The 16,352-nt window shown below is 37.3% G+C and overlaps 1 protein-coding gene across 3 annotated transcripts in view; it reads left to right on the top strand.

The window, feature by feature from the left end:
• The window catches only part of MAP3K21 (mitogen-activated protein kinase kinase kinase 21), a 72,705-nt gene that overhangs the window by 18,650 nt on the left and 37,703 nt on the right, over window positions 1-16,352 (top strand). For all 3 annotated transcript variants that reach the window (XM_069064860.1, XM_069064862.1, XM_069064861.1), the window contains exon 2: window positions 3,398-3,578. In XM_069064860.1, the coding sequence (XP_068920961.1) occupies window positions 3,398-3,578 (181 nt within the window). The remainder of the gene's footprint in view (window positions 1-3,397; window positions 3,579-16,352) is intronic.

Genomic DNA, 16,352 nt, shown 5'->3' with positions numbered 1-16,352 from the left:
GGCAAGCAGGCCAGTTTGACTATAACCTAACACATGCAAAGGAAGATAATGTGAACACAGTCTAGAAAGATAGCTCTTCATAATTTGTCTCCAAAAGAATAGTTTCTGTTTTATTTTGGAGATAAAAGGGAGATATATTAAAACTTTTTTTTCAGGGAGGTGGGGGTCAGGAATGAGTGATGTACTTTGACCTGGTCACTTTAGGAAATGGAGGATGAATTGGGGTGGGGGAGAGACTGGAGGCAGGAAGGCTGGCTAGGAAGCAGTTGGTAGCAATGTAAGTGAAAGATGATGAGGATTTGCTCTAGGGTAGTTTGTGATATGACTAAAAAGAGGATCCCTGTTTGTGAAGGTGAACTCAATTAAACTTGGCGATGGGAGGTGAGGGAGAAGAAAGAATCAAGGATGGTTGCAAGGCTGTGGACCTAGATGACTGGAAGAATGGTGATGCCTTTGACAGAAATAAATTAATATGAAGGGCAAGTTTTAGGAAGAAGATGAAGAACTCTCTTTTAGATATCTAGATGTAGATGTCCAGAAATCAGCTGGAGATGAAGGACTGGAATGAAGGAGAGGGCGTAGGTCTGGATAAGTAAATTTGGGAGTCACCTGCATAGAGATAATTGAACTTATGAGTGCTTATGATATACCAAAGAGTGTGCTTGAGATAACATGTACATGGCTGTGTAAATCCCTAAGTATCAGGGCAAGGGTTGAGATGTTTTAAAAAAGAGAAGATGGGGCAGCTAGGTGGGGCAGTGAATAGAACACAGGCCATGGAGTCAGGGGGACCTGAGTTCAAATGTGGCCTCAGACACTTTACACTTAATTGGCTGTGTGACTAAGTGACTTGGGCAAGTCACTTAACCTCAATTGCCTTTCCTTCCCCTCCCCTCAAAAAAAAAAAAAAAGAGAGAACATAAAGCCGAGAACAGAGCCCTGGAGTATGCCCACATAAAGGAGTTGGAACCTGGGTGATAATCCAGCCCAGACATTGAAAGGGAGCAACTAGACATATAGGAAGAGAAGTAGGAGAAAGCAATGTCAAGAACATCCAGTATTTAGAAGGAGAGTATGTACTCAAAATTGTCAAAAGCTACACAAAGTCAGGAAAGATAAGGACTGAGAAATGTCCATTTAATTTAACAATTGAGATATCTTTTTAACCTTGGATAGAACAGTTTAGTTGAGTAGGATAGTCAGAAGTCAGACTGCAAAGGGTTGAGAGGTGAATGGACAGTGAAGAATTGGAACCAATAAATAGAAAGAGCTTTTTCGTTGTGAAAAGGAGGGGAATGGGGGTGGGCATCTTTGTAGTAACTAGGGAAGAAACCAGCAGGGAAATAGAGACTAAAAATATGGGAAAGGAGGTGATTAAAGAGACAAGCTTTCACAGGAGACAGACACAGACAAGAAGGGATAGAATCAAGGGCAAAAGTGTAGTGATTGGCTTTCTTCCTCTAAGACTCAGGCAAAAAATTGAATGAAGGAAAAGGCATTTATTAAGCATTTACTATGTACCAGGTATTGTGCTAGTGTTAGGAATACAAATGCAAACATGAGACCTAAATCCTGTCCTTAAGGAGTTTACGTTCTAATAACAGAAAAAAGAAAACGTTTTGGGGGGTGGTGGCAAAGAAGAGAGTTGTGGCATGGGAAATCATAGAGATGGCAGTTTGATGTAGAGCAATTGATGGATTCACCCTTTCTGGAGCAATGATAGTACTGAATTTATTAATTACTGTTCCCAAAGCAAGAAGTGGAAAAAAGATGAGGAGAGAGGGATGGGCTCAAGAGACAACTGGGCTGATGGCAAGATGGTTCCAATGAATGTCTGGATGGAATGTGAAGAATGGTTTAGTCTGGGACCAGCTAGAGAGATTGCATTAGTTGAGTTAGCAAATTCCAATCAAGACTGCTCAGCCTCAGGGTGAGAGTTACAAAGGTGAGTGGGTTAATTCATCAGTGAATTGGGGGCATGGTTACTGAAAGTCCAAATCTAGAGGATGCTATTCCGAGTGGTAAAAAGTTAAATAGTGATAGAGAAGATGACAGGAGGACTGAATGACATGTGAAACATGTTTTATTCTAAAGTCACTTGGATATTATGGGTTGAATAAGTTTACTTTCACTCTTTAATTCCTCTCAGTCCCATGGCAGGAGGGGGGGGAGGGGGATGTTGAGAGCATTGAAGTATAGAATATTTGGGTAGAAAAGGTAACTTGTGACAGATGCCTCAATTTTCCAATAAGGCAGCAGATAATCTCTTCTTTTGAGAGTAGATGCTAAGTGGATTCTGAGTCAGTCATGAATGAGTAAAAGGATAAGACCCAGTTGATATTAGATAACATAAGTTTGTAGTGGATCCAGTCAACATAGTTATGTTATGTGACTTTCTCCTCCTTGAGTTTAGCCACAACACCCAAATAGGTGAGAAGATATAAAGGTTAGGAAAGAGATGCATGGAGATAAGACAAGGGGAAAGAGATTCAAGGGTAGAGAATGGTTGTAGTGCCAAGATTGCTACTGGAGGAAAGTAAGATCGGAGGATTATAAGGCTGGGTCAGAGATGTAGATTGGGAAAGCAGGAAGAAGTAAAATTTTTTGACTGTAATTTATATTGAGATAAGTTTTAGGAGGGGTTAGGTATAGGGAGAGGTAGAATAATAGGAGGTTGTGGTCAAATATAGAAATTTCAGAGTTTGGGATCATGGAAGAAATACAGAAACTGTGTATGGCTAAGTTGGAATAAAGGTATAAATTATAGGAATTGGGGAGGCTGATGAACTGAGAAGCTAGTGTGCTTGAGGCAACATGGACATGGATATTTAAAGTATAAGGGCTAGGGTTGAGATGTTTTTAAAAAAAAGTAACAATGACCTGAGTACATAGATAACTGCTACTAGCATTTTTGTTGCAAAGGCAACAAAAATTTGATCCTGAGCAGGAGGGTACATGAGATTTAGGAAGCCAGAGGGCAAAATGGGTGCACAGTAGTGGTAGACTTTATGGCAGTAGTTTTTGGAGGGGAAGGAAAGAGAACCTAGGAATGGGGTGGTGGTGGGCTAGAATTTTTGGTTACAATTTAATGACACCCCCAGGGGTGACTCATAATAGTATTCATCCTCTGGGCCTGGTGGGCTGTTTTGTGATAGGTTGCTTAGGACTGAATCTCATTAGCTTGTTCTAGGGTGTTAATAGGGCGAAGGGTACCCAAAGGAGGAGTAGAAATGAGGTGGATAAGAGGTAGAGGAACCAAGGATGGTTTTTTTTTTTTAAATTTGTGAAACTAAGCCAATGTGAAGCAGCCAATAGAGAGGGAGATTTAGAATGTCAAAGTATATTTGATAATTTATTGGCATATTGAAATCTCCCCATTTTTGTGTGCTCTTTGCAGTTTTACTACTTGAGAAGATAGAGCACGATGACATCTGCAATAAAACGCTGAAGATTACAGATTTTGGTCTGGCTCGGGAATGGCATAGAACAACCAAAATGAGTGCAGCTGGTACATATGCGTGGATGGCGCCTGAAGTCATCAAGTCATCCTTGTTCTCTAAAGGGAGTGATATCTGGAGGTAAGTACCCATATATGTTTGACTTTTACAAACAGCTCCATGGAGGTTAATTATTGTGCTTTATGGAAGGAAGATGTTAATGTATCCAGTAGCTTTAAGCACACACAAAAAAGTTCTTTTCCAGGAATGCCTTCTGATTATTATGTCTATGTAAACTAAAAGCCGATTTTAAAATAGAGCAGAATAAATAACTTGAGGTTTTTATTTTCAGAAAATCTCAATTTGTTGGCTCATTCATATTGTTTAGTGCATGTGGTGTTTTTCCAAATTGCATCTACTAGGTACATAACTCTGTGTTGAGGAAGATGCAGAGTTTTGATGAAACATTATCCTTGCCTTTTGGAGGTTTATCTAGTAAGGGGAATATGTTTACAAATAACTGTAACACCTATATACCTTAAAGAGGTAGAATTTTCTGAGAAATCCTAGGAAGAACACTTACTGACTAGGGGAATCAGTTAAGGTTTTTACAAAGGAGTTGTTTTTGAATTAATCTTAAACTCTTTATTTTTATAAACATCATTTAGAAATATTTGCATGACCAAAAGCACAAAGATGAATAAGTGTGTGGTATATGGGATTGGGGCAAAAAGTCCATTTATCCAGAAAATAGAGTATATGGAAAGGAGTACATGAGTAGCATACTCTAAAGCTTATATGGTAGGCTGGAGCCATAAATAGGAGAGCCTTAAGTTGTCAGGTAAGGCAAATTAACTGATCTTGTAAGCAACAGGAGGAACCATTGGAGACCTTTAAGCAGAGAGGAATTAATGAATGAATTAAGCATTTATTTAGCAATTATGTGCAAAAAGTACTGTGGTAAGCACTGGGGATACAAATAGAAAAGTAAGGCAATCCTTGCTCTCAAGGAGCTCACATTCTAATGGGGGAGACTACACATATGGAAGGTTTCAGCTACAAATCAGATGGAAAAGTCTTGGTGGTCTTCAGGGTTTGTGGCAAAGCAGGTGGTAATTACATGCTAGTCACAAGGAATTTTAATCTGGCAGTTGTGTAAAAAATAAAGGCAGCATGGTATAGTAAATAGAGCCCTTTACTAGGAGCAAAATGTTCTAAATTTTGTATTTAGACTTACTAATTATGTGTGGTGGTGGGCAAGTCAATTTCTTACAGCCTCAGTTTCCTCATCTGTAAAATGGATATATACTACCTACTTAAATCACAGGGTTAACAAAGTGCTTTGCAGACCTTAAAACGCATATAAATGTCAGGTGCTTAATATTGGAGGAGGGAGAGTAGAGGTGAAAAGACCTCTAGGCTATTGAAGTATTCTAGGGAGCTGGTAATGGGAGTTTATACTGGGATAATAGCCATAAGAATAGAAAAGGGGAAATGGATAGAAAAGACTCTTCATATCATGAGTTGATTGCAAAGTCTAATGACAGACCTCTATCAGCAGGAATTGGTAATGGATTAGATAAGAGGTTTGGGAGAAAAGAGTCAGAGGCTTTGAATTTGAAAGAAAGAGGAAATGGTACCACAAATAAAAATAGTGAAGTTGAAAGGAAGAGTAGGTTTAGGAAGTAAAATCACGACTTCAGTTTTGTACATTTGGAACTTGATTTCTGTCTGGACATCTTGGTAGAGAGTAGCAGTACACTTCACTTTAAGCAAGTAAGGATTTACAGGAGAATGAATATTCATTTCACAAACGGTTTTTCACATAATTCTTTTAAATGGCAAATGTATAAAATGCATATAGCTTTTAAGAACTGCCTTGGACTTCTGGGAGCCAAGATGTCAGTCAGCTGGAAATTATCTCAGTAGATGCAGAAAAAGCTTTTGACAAAATACAGCACTAATTCCTATTAAAAACACCAGAAAGCATAGAAATAACTTATTTAATCCTTAAAATCCTTAAATGATTTTAATTTAAAATTTTAATTTAAAATCCTTAAATGAAAATCCTTAAAATGATAAGCAGTATCTATCTAAAACCATTAGCAAGCATTTTATGTAATGAGAATAAGTTAGAAGCATTGCCAGTAAAATCAGGGGTGAAACAAGGATGCCCATTTATTATTTTTCAGTATTGTACTAGAAATGCTAGCTTTAGCAATAAGAGAAGAAAAAGAAATTGAAGGAATTAAAATAGACAATGAGGAAACAAAACTTATTACTCTTTGCATGATGGTATGTATCACAGAGAATCAACTAAAAAGCTGCTTGAAATAATTAACAACTTTAACAAAGTTGCATGATATAAAATAAGCCCAATAAATCATCAGCAGTTCTAAACATTGTCAACAAAGTCCAGTAGCAAGAGATTACTGTAGACGATATAAAATATTTGAGAGTCTGCCTGCAAAGACAAACCCAGGAACTATATGAACACAGTTACAAAACACTTTTCACATAAAGTCAGATATAAACAATTGGAAAAATACCAGTTGTTCATGGGTAGGCCAAGCCAGTATAATTTAATGTACTTGTTCAGTGCAATACCAATCAAAGTACCAAAAAATTATTTTGTAGAACTAAAAAAATAATAGCAGAATTCATTTGGAAGAACAAAAGGTCAAGAGTATCAAGGGAATTAATGAAAAAAAATGCAAAGGAAGGTAGACTAGCTATAACATACCATTTATAATACTTCATATTATAAAGTGAAAATCATCAAAATTATCTGGTACTGGCTAAGAAATAGAGTGGTGGATCAGGGTTATAGATTAGGCACACAATACAAAGTAGTAAATGACCATAGTAATCTAGTTTTTGATAAACCCACAGACCCCAGCTTCTGGGACAAGAACTCACTATTGGACAAAAACTGCTGGGAAAACTGGAAAACAGTACGGCAGAAACTAGATCTAGGCCAACATACACCATGGACCAAGATAAAGTCAATGGGTACATGATTTTAGACATAAAGGGTAATATCAGCAAATTAGGAGAGCAAGAAATATTTTATCTATTAGATTTATGTAGAAGGGAAGAATGTTTGACCAAGAGATAGAGAGCATTACTAGATCTAAAATGAATAATTTTGGTTATATTAAATTAAAAAGGTTTTGCATAAACAAAACCAATGCCCCCAAGATTAAAAGGAAAGCAGAAAGCTGGAAATAAGTGTCTGATAAAGGCCTCATTTCTCAAATATGTATAGAAGTGAGTCAAATTTATAAGAATAAGTCATTCCCCAACTGATAAATGGTCAAAGGATATGAATAGGCAGTTTTCAGATGAAGAAATCAAAGCTATCTATAGTTATGTGAAAAAATGCTCTAAATCACTTGTTTAGAGAAATGCAAATTAAAACAACTCTGAGGTACCACCTCATACCTATCATGGGTTAATATGACAGAAAAGGAAATTGATAACTGTTGTAGGGGATGTAGGAAAATTGGGACACTAATGCACTGTTGGTGGAGTTGGGAACTTATCCAGCCATTCTGGGTCAATTCTGGATATCATTTCGGAACTATGCCCCAAGGACAATCAAACTGTTTATACCTTTTGATCCAGTAATAAAACCACCTAGGTTTGTATCCCCCCAATTTTTTTTTAAATAGGGGGGAGAATTTATTTGTACAAAAGATATTTAAAATAGCAGCTCTTTTTGTGGTGGTAAAGAATTGGAAATTGAGGGGAGGCAAGGTGGCTCAGTGAATAGAGCACTGGCCCTGGAGTCAGGAGGACCTGAGTTCAAATTGGACCTCAGATACTTAACACAACTATCCATGTGACCTTGTGCAAGTCACTTAGCCGCAATTACCCTACCTTCCCCCCTCCAAAAAGCAAAAAAAAAAAAAAAAAAAAAAAAGGAAAAAAGAATTGGAAATTGAGGGGATGGCTATTAATCAGGGAATGGCTGAACAAGTTGTGGTATATGAATGTGACAGAATAATATTGTGCTACAATAAATGGCAAGCAGGAGTATAGACCTAAATGAACTGATACAAAATGGAGTGAACAGATGTTTTACACAGTAGCAACATCATTGTGCTATATGATCAACTATGAATGATGTAGCTATTTTCAGCAATACAATGATCTGAGACAATTACAAATTTAGGAAAAATGCTGTCCACATTCAGAAAAAGAACTGATAGATTCTGAATGCAGATTGTAACAGACTCTTTTCACTTTATTTTTTTCACATTTTTTTTCCTTATGGTCTGTTTCTTCTTTCACAATATGACTAATGTGGAAATACATCTTACATGATCGCACATATATAACCTGTATCAGATTGCTTACTGTCTTAGGGGAAGGGAGGAGGACTGGAGAAAATTTGGAACTCAAAATTTTCAAAAATGAATGTTACAATTTATCTTTATTGTGTAATTTGTAAAAAAAAAAAAAAGAAATGCCTGATTTGTTAAGCAATGTAAACCGGAGAGTATCTCCAAACAGCACTTCACTTTGCAGAATCAGATATTTTGAGGTATAGATCTGTTGTAATTGGTACAAATTCCATTTTGAAGTGTAATTTTAAAGAATAAAGAAACAATATATTATCTAATTGTAAGTTAATTGTATAGTTATAAGAGCCATAATACAAGAATACATACAGGAGAAGTTTTAGATTCAAGAGGACTATTTAAAGCAGAATACAAATGAGTTGTTCAGATTTATAATGCATTATGTAAAGCAAGAATCTCAAAAGATAGTTAATATTGGGCTGTTTTGTAGCCTTAAGGTATATCATGGCTTTATTCAAAGGACTATAAAATCAGATTAATACATTTGTGTCTGGGTAGCAAAGATTTAGCACTCATAGTTTAAATGACTATACATTTCAAAACAAATGTGCAGTTTGTTTGAACCCATTGTAGCAGAAGAATAGGCTGCGATAAGTAAAGCTAACCCTATTAAAGTTTTGTGACTGATGCTGTTAGTAATGAATTTCATGTATAAAATGCAGTTAGTAATGCATACATATTAATCCTTGTAGCTGTGTCTCACACATCAGAGGTACAGTGAGTATTAATAGGTAATTTAGTTAATAATTTTATATTGCTATAATATTTCTAAGTCAGAAATGTCTAATAAAGTTTTTTATTGTTTTGTTTTTTTGTTTCTGCTTTTTGGAGGGCAATTGGGGTTAAGTGACTTGCCCAAGGTCACATGGCTAGTAAGTGTGTCAAGTATCTGAGGATGGATTTGAGCTCAGGGCCTCCTGATTCCAGGGCAGGTGCTCTATTCACTTCGCCACCTAGCTGCCCCTAATAAAGTTTTAATTAAATATTTTACTAGTTTTGTAGTAATACTTGATGCTTAGGTAAAATGTTAGTCTTCTAAGCTAATAAATTGAGATTATAAAAACTAGAAAAAAACATTTATAAATAACTTTGATCCTGCTTGGGCTCTAATAATTCTATTCTCTATTCCTGTTAGTATGGAAATGTTAGAAGCATTTATATTATCTGAGAAATATACAGTAACAGATTATATATCTGGAACTTTATTTTGTAGATCAAAGAACCAAGAATTAGGAAATAAAAAAAGCCTTTGAGTAATCAAAATAGGTTTCCCAAAGTACACTTCTTGTAGTCCACATTCTCCCCAAGCCCTAGCTCAAACTATCTACTTATCTTAGAAACCAATCTAATACAAATCAGTGTATTTTATTTTCAAACACAGCAGTTGAAAAGCAACAAATTAGAACAAGGGAGGAGGCCTCCATTATGGGTAAAGGTAATGATAGCAGAGAACAATATTCCTTGGTAGCCTTAACTGCAGGGGAATTGAGAAAAACTACTTTATAAAGCAGATGAAAGAATCCAAAAAGTATAGCAACCTGGAACCTTTTCTCATAGTAGCATCCAATCCTACACATCCCAACAAGGTTTGTATTCCAAGATGGCATAGTTATTGTTCTTGAAGGAGGAGGCATTGTGGCCCCACGTACTGAATGAGCAATTGGAGAGAGCTGGGTTCAGATGTGACCTGTGATTTCATTAAAATATAAAGTCACCTCTCAGCATCAGGAAACTTTCTTGAAGCTTCTATGAACTTCTATGAAGTAATAGATAGTTACAGTCTGCCTTGATAGAAAGAATACCTATACTTTAAAAAATCCTAGAACTGTGATGTATTAATAATCATTAATGGCTCCTAGAGATGTATTATCTATTGAAATATGTTGAGTATAGGTTATTTTAAAACTCAAAGATGTTTGGTAATACATTTTACAAAGATTTTCATCATTGTTTGAATATTTAAAATTATTTAAGGGGAGGCTTTTTCTCTCAGGGAGAACTCTCCATCTAGAATTATTTCTTTCTCAAGGATTCTACATAGTTAAGGTTTTATTGTACTCACTAATTGGAACAAGGTTTTAGTGTCTTTAGATTTAGAAAATCTCTAGATATTCATAGAACCATTTTAGAGCTAGGGTAATGACTTTTTAAAATCATTTAATACAAGTCCCCCATTTTAAAAACCAAGAGAAATTAATGATCATACGCCTATTTTAGCACAGAGATTGACAAAGTCAGTTATGGAATTTTAAGAGTTGGCAGGGACCTCAGCAACCAACATCTGAAAAAAGAACACATATTCGGATAACGTGTGGTTATCTGGCGTTTGCTTGAAGAGCTCCAGTGAAAGGGAAACTCCTCACTTCCTAAAACATCCCATTCTGCTTTTGAGCAACTGTAAATCATTAGGAATTTTTTTCTGCCATCAATCCTAAATTTCCATCTTGGCAATTTCTACCCATTGCTTCTGGTTTTTCCTTCTGGGACCAAGTAGAATAAATCTAATTCCTTCTGTGTGACAACCCTGCAAGATATCTGAAGATAGCTGTCATGTACCCACTGAACTTTCTCTTCTCCAGGCCACATGCCATCATTTCATTTAACCAATCTAGATATGATTACGAACTGAAGTTTTTCACCATCCTGCTTACGCTCCTCCAGGTACTTTACAGCTTTTCAAAGTCCTTCCTGACATGTGATGCCCAAAACTAGAACACAATACTCCAGATATAAGCTTACAATATATTATGCAGCAGAATTATCACCTTAGTTTTGGAAGCTATGTCTCACTTTTAATGTAATCTAAAATTGTGTTTGCTTTCTTGATTGTTGTATCACGTTATTGACTCACATCTTTCAGAAAAGTTTTTATCCAGCCTTGTGTCCCCTGTCTTGTACTTGTGAAGTAAATTTTTCTTTTTTGCTTTTTTTTTGGAGGGGGGAAGGCAGGGCAGTTGGGGTTAAGTGACTTGCCCAAGGTCACACGGCTAGTAAGTGTTAAGTGTCTGAGGCCGAATTTGAACTTAGGTCCTCCTGACTCCAGGGCTGGTGTTCTATTCACTGCGCCACCTAGCTGCCTCGTGAAGTAAATTTTTTTTTAACAAAAATATAAGACTTGACACTTTAACTGTGGTAAAACTTCATATTCTTAGATTCAGTCCAATGTTCTAGCCTATCAGGGTGTTTTGGAATCCTGACATTTCATCCAACACCTTGTTCTCATTTCCAGCTTCCCATATCTGCAGATTTAGTAAGCATACTATCTGTGTCTTTATCCAAATCACTATTAAATGTTGAACAGAATATCAAGAACAGATTCTTTGGGTACTCCACTGGAGACCTTCTAGGTTCATATGAGCCACTAATTATTCTGCGATTCTGGTGAACCAATTGCCATTCCAATTAAACTACAATTGTTTCCAGAGAATCCCATAATAGATTTATTTCATTTTGGAAATCCCCAGCCCAGTAACTCTACTTCCTTTATCCTGGTGAGAGCTGTACCTATGAATTCCTCACCCCAGCCTTGCTCCCTGCAAGTAGCACAGCAGGGGAGTGTATTAAAGTCCATTGCTGGGGGTACTGTTTCAGGGCAAGAAGGATTGGCGGGAGAAGAGCTTATCCTACTGGTAGCCTCTATTTTAATTGATTCTTTTTACCAGTGGTTCTTTTGGGGTATAGCTCAGGTAACAAAATTCCCATTTCCTTCTTCCTTTGTCTGTAGCTGAGAACTGAGTTGTTGTATTTGTATCATCAGTGATGATTTGTCTTGAATGGATTGCTATGTAGTTCTAACTGATCCTGAAATTCTATTTAGTTGAGTGAGCTAAATGCTTATATAGCTACTATGTGCAACACATAGTTCTAGGTGCCCAGGATGTAAAGATCAAATAGTTTAGGGGAGCTTCTATTTTATTGCTGATATAAAACCACCTCAGGCTTTTCCTGACCTCTCTGTGTTAAGGCCACCACCCTAATTGTAGTTAACTAGGTTGAAGTCCTCTCTGACTCCTCTTTGCCTTTAATCCTAACCTATTTTCATTTACCAAGTTATGTTCATTCTACTTCCAAATCTCTTGAATCTGTTCCCTCCCACAGCCACTACTGTAGTTAAGACCTCAATGTCCTTTTGCCTAAACTAGAAGTTCCCAAATTTATTTGGCCTACTGCCCCCTTTAAAAAAATTCTCAGCACCCCTCTGGAAATTTACTTTCTTTAACACTTTAGTGGTTTTTAAAAATTTGCATCATTTAAAAAAAATAAAATATTTTTTAAAAAAATGATGCACCTTAAGTTAAATAATTTATTGTAAATTTTTTTTTCTGGCATTGCAGTTTTGGTGATGCAATATTGCATCATATTGTAAATAAGTCATTACATACACATATTCCTGCTGATGCATGCTGGACTTCACAACAATGCTCGACACTTAACACTTGCTTGTTAAGACCTGTTGGCATACTTGTCCACTGATGGGTTATAACTTGCCTTTTGTGTGTTTATTTAGAAAATAATATTATCACTACAACTTTAACTCTGTTACACATCATATGCAACATGTATGAATGACTTTTCAAAATTTTCTTCTTTTTTCTTTCCTTATGCTTCTACTGCTCCCTTATTTTTTAACCAATACCCTCCAGTTGTACCCAAGGCTACTACTGCCCCCTTGGATCAGTCCAGCACCCCCTCCCAGGGGCAGTATCACCCACTTTGGGAACCTGTGGTCTAGACTGTTGCATTATCTGCCTAATTATTCCCTCTACATCAAGTTTCTCCTTTTTCCCATCCATCTTCCACACAGTTCCCAAATTGGAGGTTAGAAATAGGAACTGGACCTATGTTTTCACTGGTGTAGGGAACTCCCAGCTGACAAAACTCCCACTACCAGTGAAGTTCAGGACCTTCTCTTCAGCTGAAGTCCTCTATGGCCTGTAACCAGCTTGTATTTTCCTTTGAAGCTTTTGGTGCAGGAGTTCTGACTTCACTGCTTTCCTCCTGTCCCATGCTTTGCTCCTTTTTGTCCCCAAAATAGGAGTGTATTGTTGGAATCTTCTGTCTGCTTTGTTTCCTTTGCCTGATCATTTTGCCACTCAATTACTTGACTTATGGGCTTTTTGCCACATTAGGACTCTGCCACCAGACAGGGGAGCTTTCGTCCCAAAAGCTGGGGTTTTCTCAGCTGGCGGAGGTATTAGATGGGTGTCCTCTCTGAGGTCTCCACACGCTCTGGCAAGCTAGACACACACCCCAGAACCTCCACTCTAGGCTGCAATCCAGATCCTAGCAGGTTAAAGCAAGAGCGATTACCCCTCAGACTGGTGCTTGGTCCCCCTACACTCTGCAGGCCAGGAGCTGAAGCCACCATATGGTGCTGGCTGGCTGTGCCAGCTTCTCAGCGGCTTTTCGCCCTGGGGGTAAAAGCCACGCGCTCCCACTTATTGGGTCCCAAAGTCCAGACTGCACTGAGCTCTCACTTTGTCCTTTGTGTCTATATGTTGATAAATCTGGAAAGGGCCACAGCTGCTGCTGATCTGGAGTCCCTTGGGCCAGTGGCTGGTCAGGCCCGCCCTGGGGCTAAAGCCTCGGCGAGGGGCTGGGCTTGGTTCCCAGAGAGCAGGGAAGTTAGCTTCTCTGTGTCATTTTGTGGGTTCTGCAGCACCAAAGTTTGTTTAGAGTCCCCTTTTTACATGGATTGGGGAGGGTGGAAGCCAGAGCTGCAGGAAGGTTGTGCTTCTACTCCATTGTCTTGGCTCCGCCCCCCACAAACAGCAATTTTGTTTTCTACCTGGTTTAATTTTATATACGCTTAAGACTTTTTTTTCAAATCAAATGGTTTATTAACTTCTACTTTACACCATTCATTTCTGCCAGATTTTGAGTTACAAATTTTCTCCCCATTTTTCCCCTACCCACTGCCCCAAAATAGCAATCCCACTGGATAGCCCCTCCTCCAATCTGCTCTCTCCCATATCTTCTCCCATACCCCCTTTGACTTTCCACTAGGGCATGGTAGATCGGTATGCCCCAGGGCCTGTATATCTTATTTCCCAGTTACATGTAAAATAATATTAATAATAGTATATACATATATATATTTTTTAAAACATTTGATTTTAAAACTTTGAATTCCAAATTCATTCCTCCCTTGTCACCCACCCTTACTGGGAAGATAAGCAATTTTTTATAGGTTATACATGCGTAGCTATGCAAAACATTTCCATAGTGGATATATTGTAAAAAATTAACTATATTTCCCTCCATTCTATCCCACCTCCCACTTTCTCTATTCTCTCCTTTGATCCTGTCCCTTTCAAAAGTGGGTGCTTCCAATTTTCTCCCCCCCCCAGCCTGGCCAACCCTTCCATTATCCCCCCTCTCATCCCCTGCCCCCCTACTGTCTTGTAGGGTGAGATACCCTATTTAGTGTGTATGTCATTCCCTCCCTAAGCCAAATTCAGTGAAAGTAAGGTTGACCCATTCCTTTTTGCCTTCCTGTTCTTCCCCTCCATTGTAACCATTTTCCCTTGCCTCTTCTATATGAGATAGTTTACCCCATTCTGTCTCTCCCCATCTCCTCTCATTATATTCTTCTCTCACCTCTTAATTTCACCTTTTAAGTATCATCCCTTCCTATTAAATTGGTACTGTACCCTCTATCTATGTTTCTATGTATACCTGTAAACATATATACATACATTCACATGTGTATTCATATGCCCATATATACCCTCCTATATATATATATATATATTCCCTTCAACTATTTTCATACTGAGAAAAGTTTCATCAGTTACTATTATCATTTTTCCATGTAGGAATGTAAATATTTCAACTTTGATAAGTTCCTTATGATTTCTTTTCCCTGTTTACCTTCTCATGCTTCTCTTGTTTCTTGTATCTGAATGTCAGATTTTCTATTCAACTCTGATTTTTTCATCAAGAATGGTTGAAAATCCTCTCTTCCACTGAATGACCATATGTTCCCCTGAAACACGATACTCAGTTTTGCTGGGTAGGTGATTCTTGGTTTTAATCCTAGCTCCTTTGCCCTCTGGAATATTATATTCCAAGCCGTTTGATCCCTCAGTGTAGAAGCTGCCAGATCCTGGGTTATCCTGATTGTGTTTCTACAATATTCAAATTGTTCCTGGCTGCTTGTAATATTCTCTCCTTGATCTGGGAATTTTGGAACCTGGCTCTAATATTCCTAGGAGTTTTCTTTTTGGGATCTTTTTCAGGAGGTGATTGGTGAATTCTTTCAACCTCTGTTTTGCCCTATGGTTCTAAAACATCAGGGCAGTTTTCCTTGAAAATTTCTTGAAGGATGATTTCTAGGTTCCTTTTTTGATCATGGCTTTCAGGTAGTCCAGTAATTTTTAAATTATCTCTCCTGGATCTATTTTCCAGGTCACTGTTTTTTCCAATGAGATATTTCATATTGCCTTCTATTTTTTCATTTGTTTGGATCTGTTTAATCATATCTTGATTTTTCATAAAGTCACTAGCTTCCATTTGCTCCAATCTAATTCTGAAGGAATGATTGTCTTCAGTGAGCTTTTGAGATTCTTTTTCCATCTGGCAAATTCGGCTTTTTAAGGCATTCTTCTCCTCATTGCCTTTTTGAACATCTTTTGCCATTTGAGTTAGTCTATTTTTTAAGGTGTTATTTTCCTCAGTCAGGTTGTTGACTCTCATTTCATAATTTTCTTGCATCCACTTAAGAGTTTCTAACAGCCAGTGATATCATAGATAGCCCTTTTGGTTGTTTTTTTTTTTTGTTTTTTTTTTGTTTTGTTTATTGAAATTATTATGTTAGTTGACTACATTCATAATAAAAATAAAGTTAAAAAAATCTCCTATGATAAGGAGCTCACCTCCTCATAAGAAAGACCATTCTTCTTTTATATAGATCTATTTGAAAGGAAAATGGTCATTTGATCAACTGTCAGACTTTTATAAAAAAAAAACCAAAACCAAAGTGAACCTAATAGAAGATTTGATATATAAGAGCCAAGAGAAACACAAGGTACATACCAAAGACTGATTACTAGGTATTTAATAAAAATAGACCATTTACCTTTTATGTATGTAAAATGTAAAACATTTTTCTAAGATGGTCATTAGTAATTGGGTAGTTTGTAAGAAAGATTGGGGTACTTGATCATGATATGCTTTTAAAAAGTAAAGCTGTATATACAAATGAGATGCAAGAGGAAGAATTGACACAGAGTAATTAGATGGGGGAGGAGGGCTGGTAGTTCTGGTAACCTGCTTTCATTGGGAAATGGGTTTAAGAGGGAACAATACGTATATATCTAGAAGAGTATATAATAGTTTCCTAAATTCAGAAGAAATAAAACAATAAGGCGATAGGGAGTAGGTAGAGGACAAGGGAGAGATCTCTAGAGGGGAAGGTAGGGGAATAGGTTGAAGTATTTTATAGAAGGGTGTTTAGATTTGTGGGAATGGGAGGATGGGGGAATTTTTGGAGGGGGTAGGCTAAGTAATAGGAGGACAAGGTAGCAGGTAGAAGTAAAGTAGAAGA

This window comes from Petaurus breviceps, unplaced genomic scaffold (genome assembly GCF_028583685.1).
Source record: "Petaurus breviceps papuanus isolate PSGF00001 unplaced genomic scaffold, PetGlider_PUasm1.0 90650, whole genome shotgun sequence".
Lineage (NCBI taxonomy): Eukaryota > Metazoa > Chordata > Mammalia > Diprotodontia > Petauridae > Petaurus > Petaurus breviceps.
Note: the sequence above shows the minus strand (reverse complement) of the source record. Positions and strands in the feature narration are given on the sequence as shown.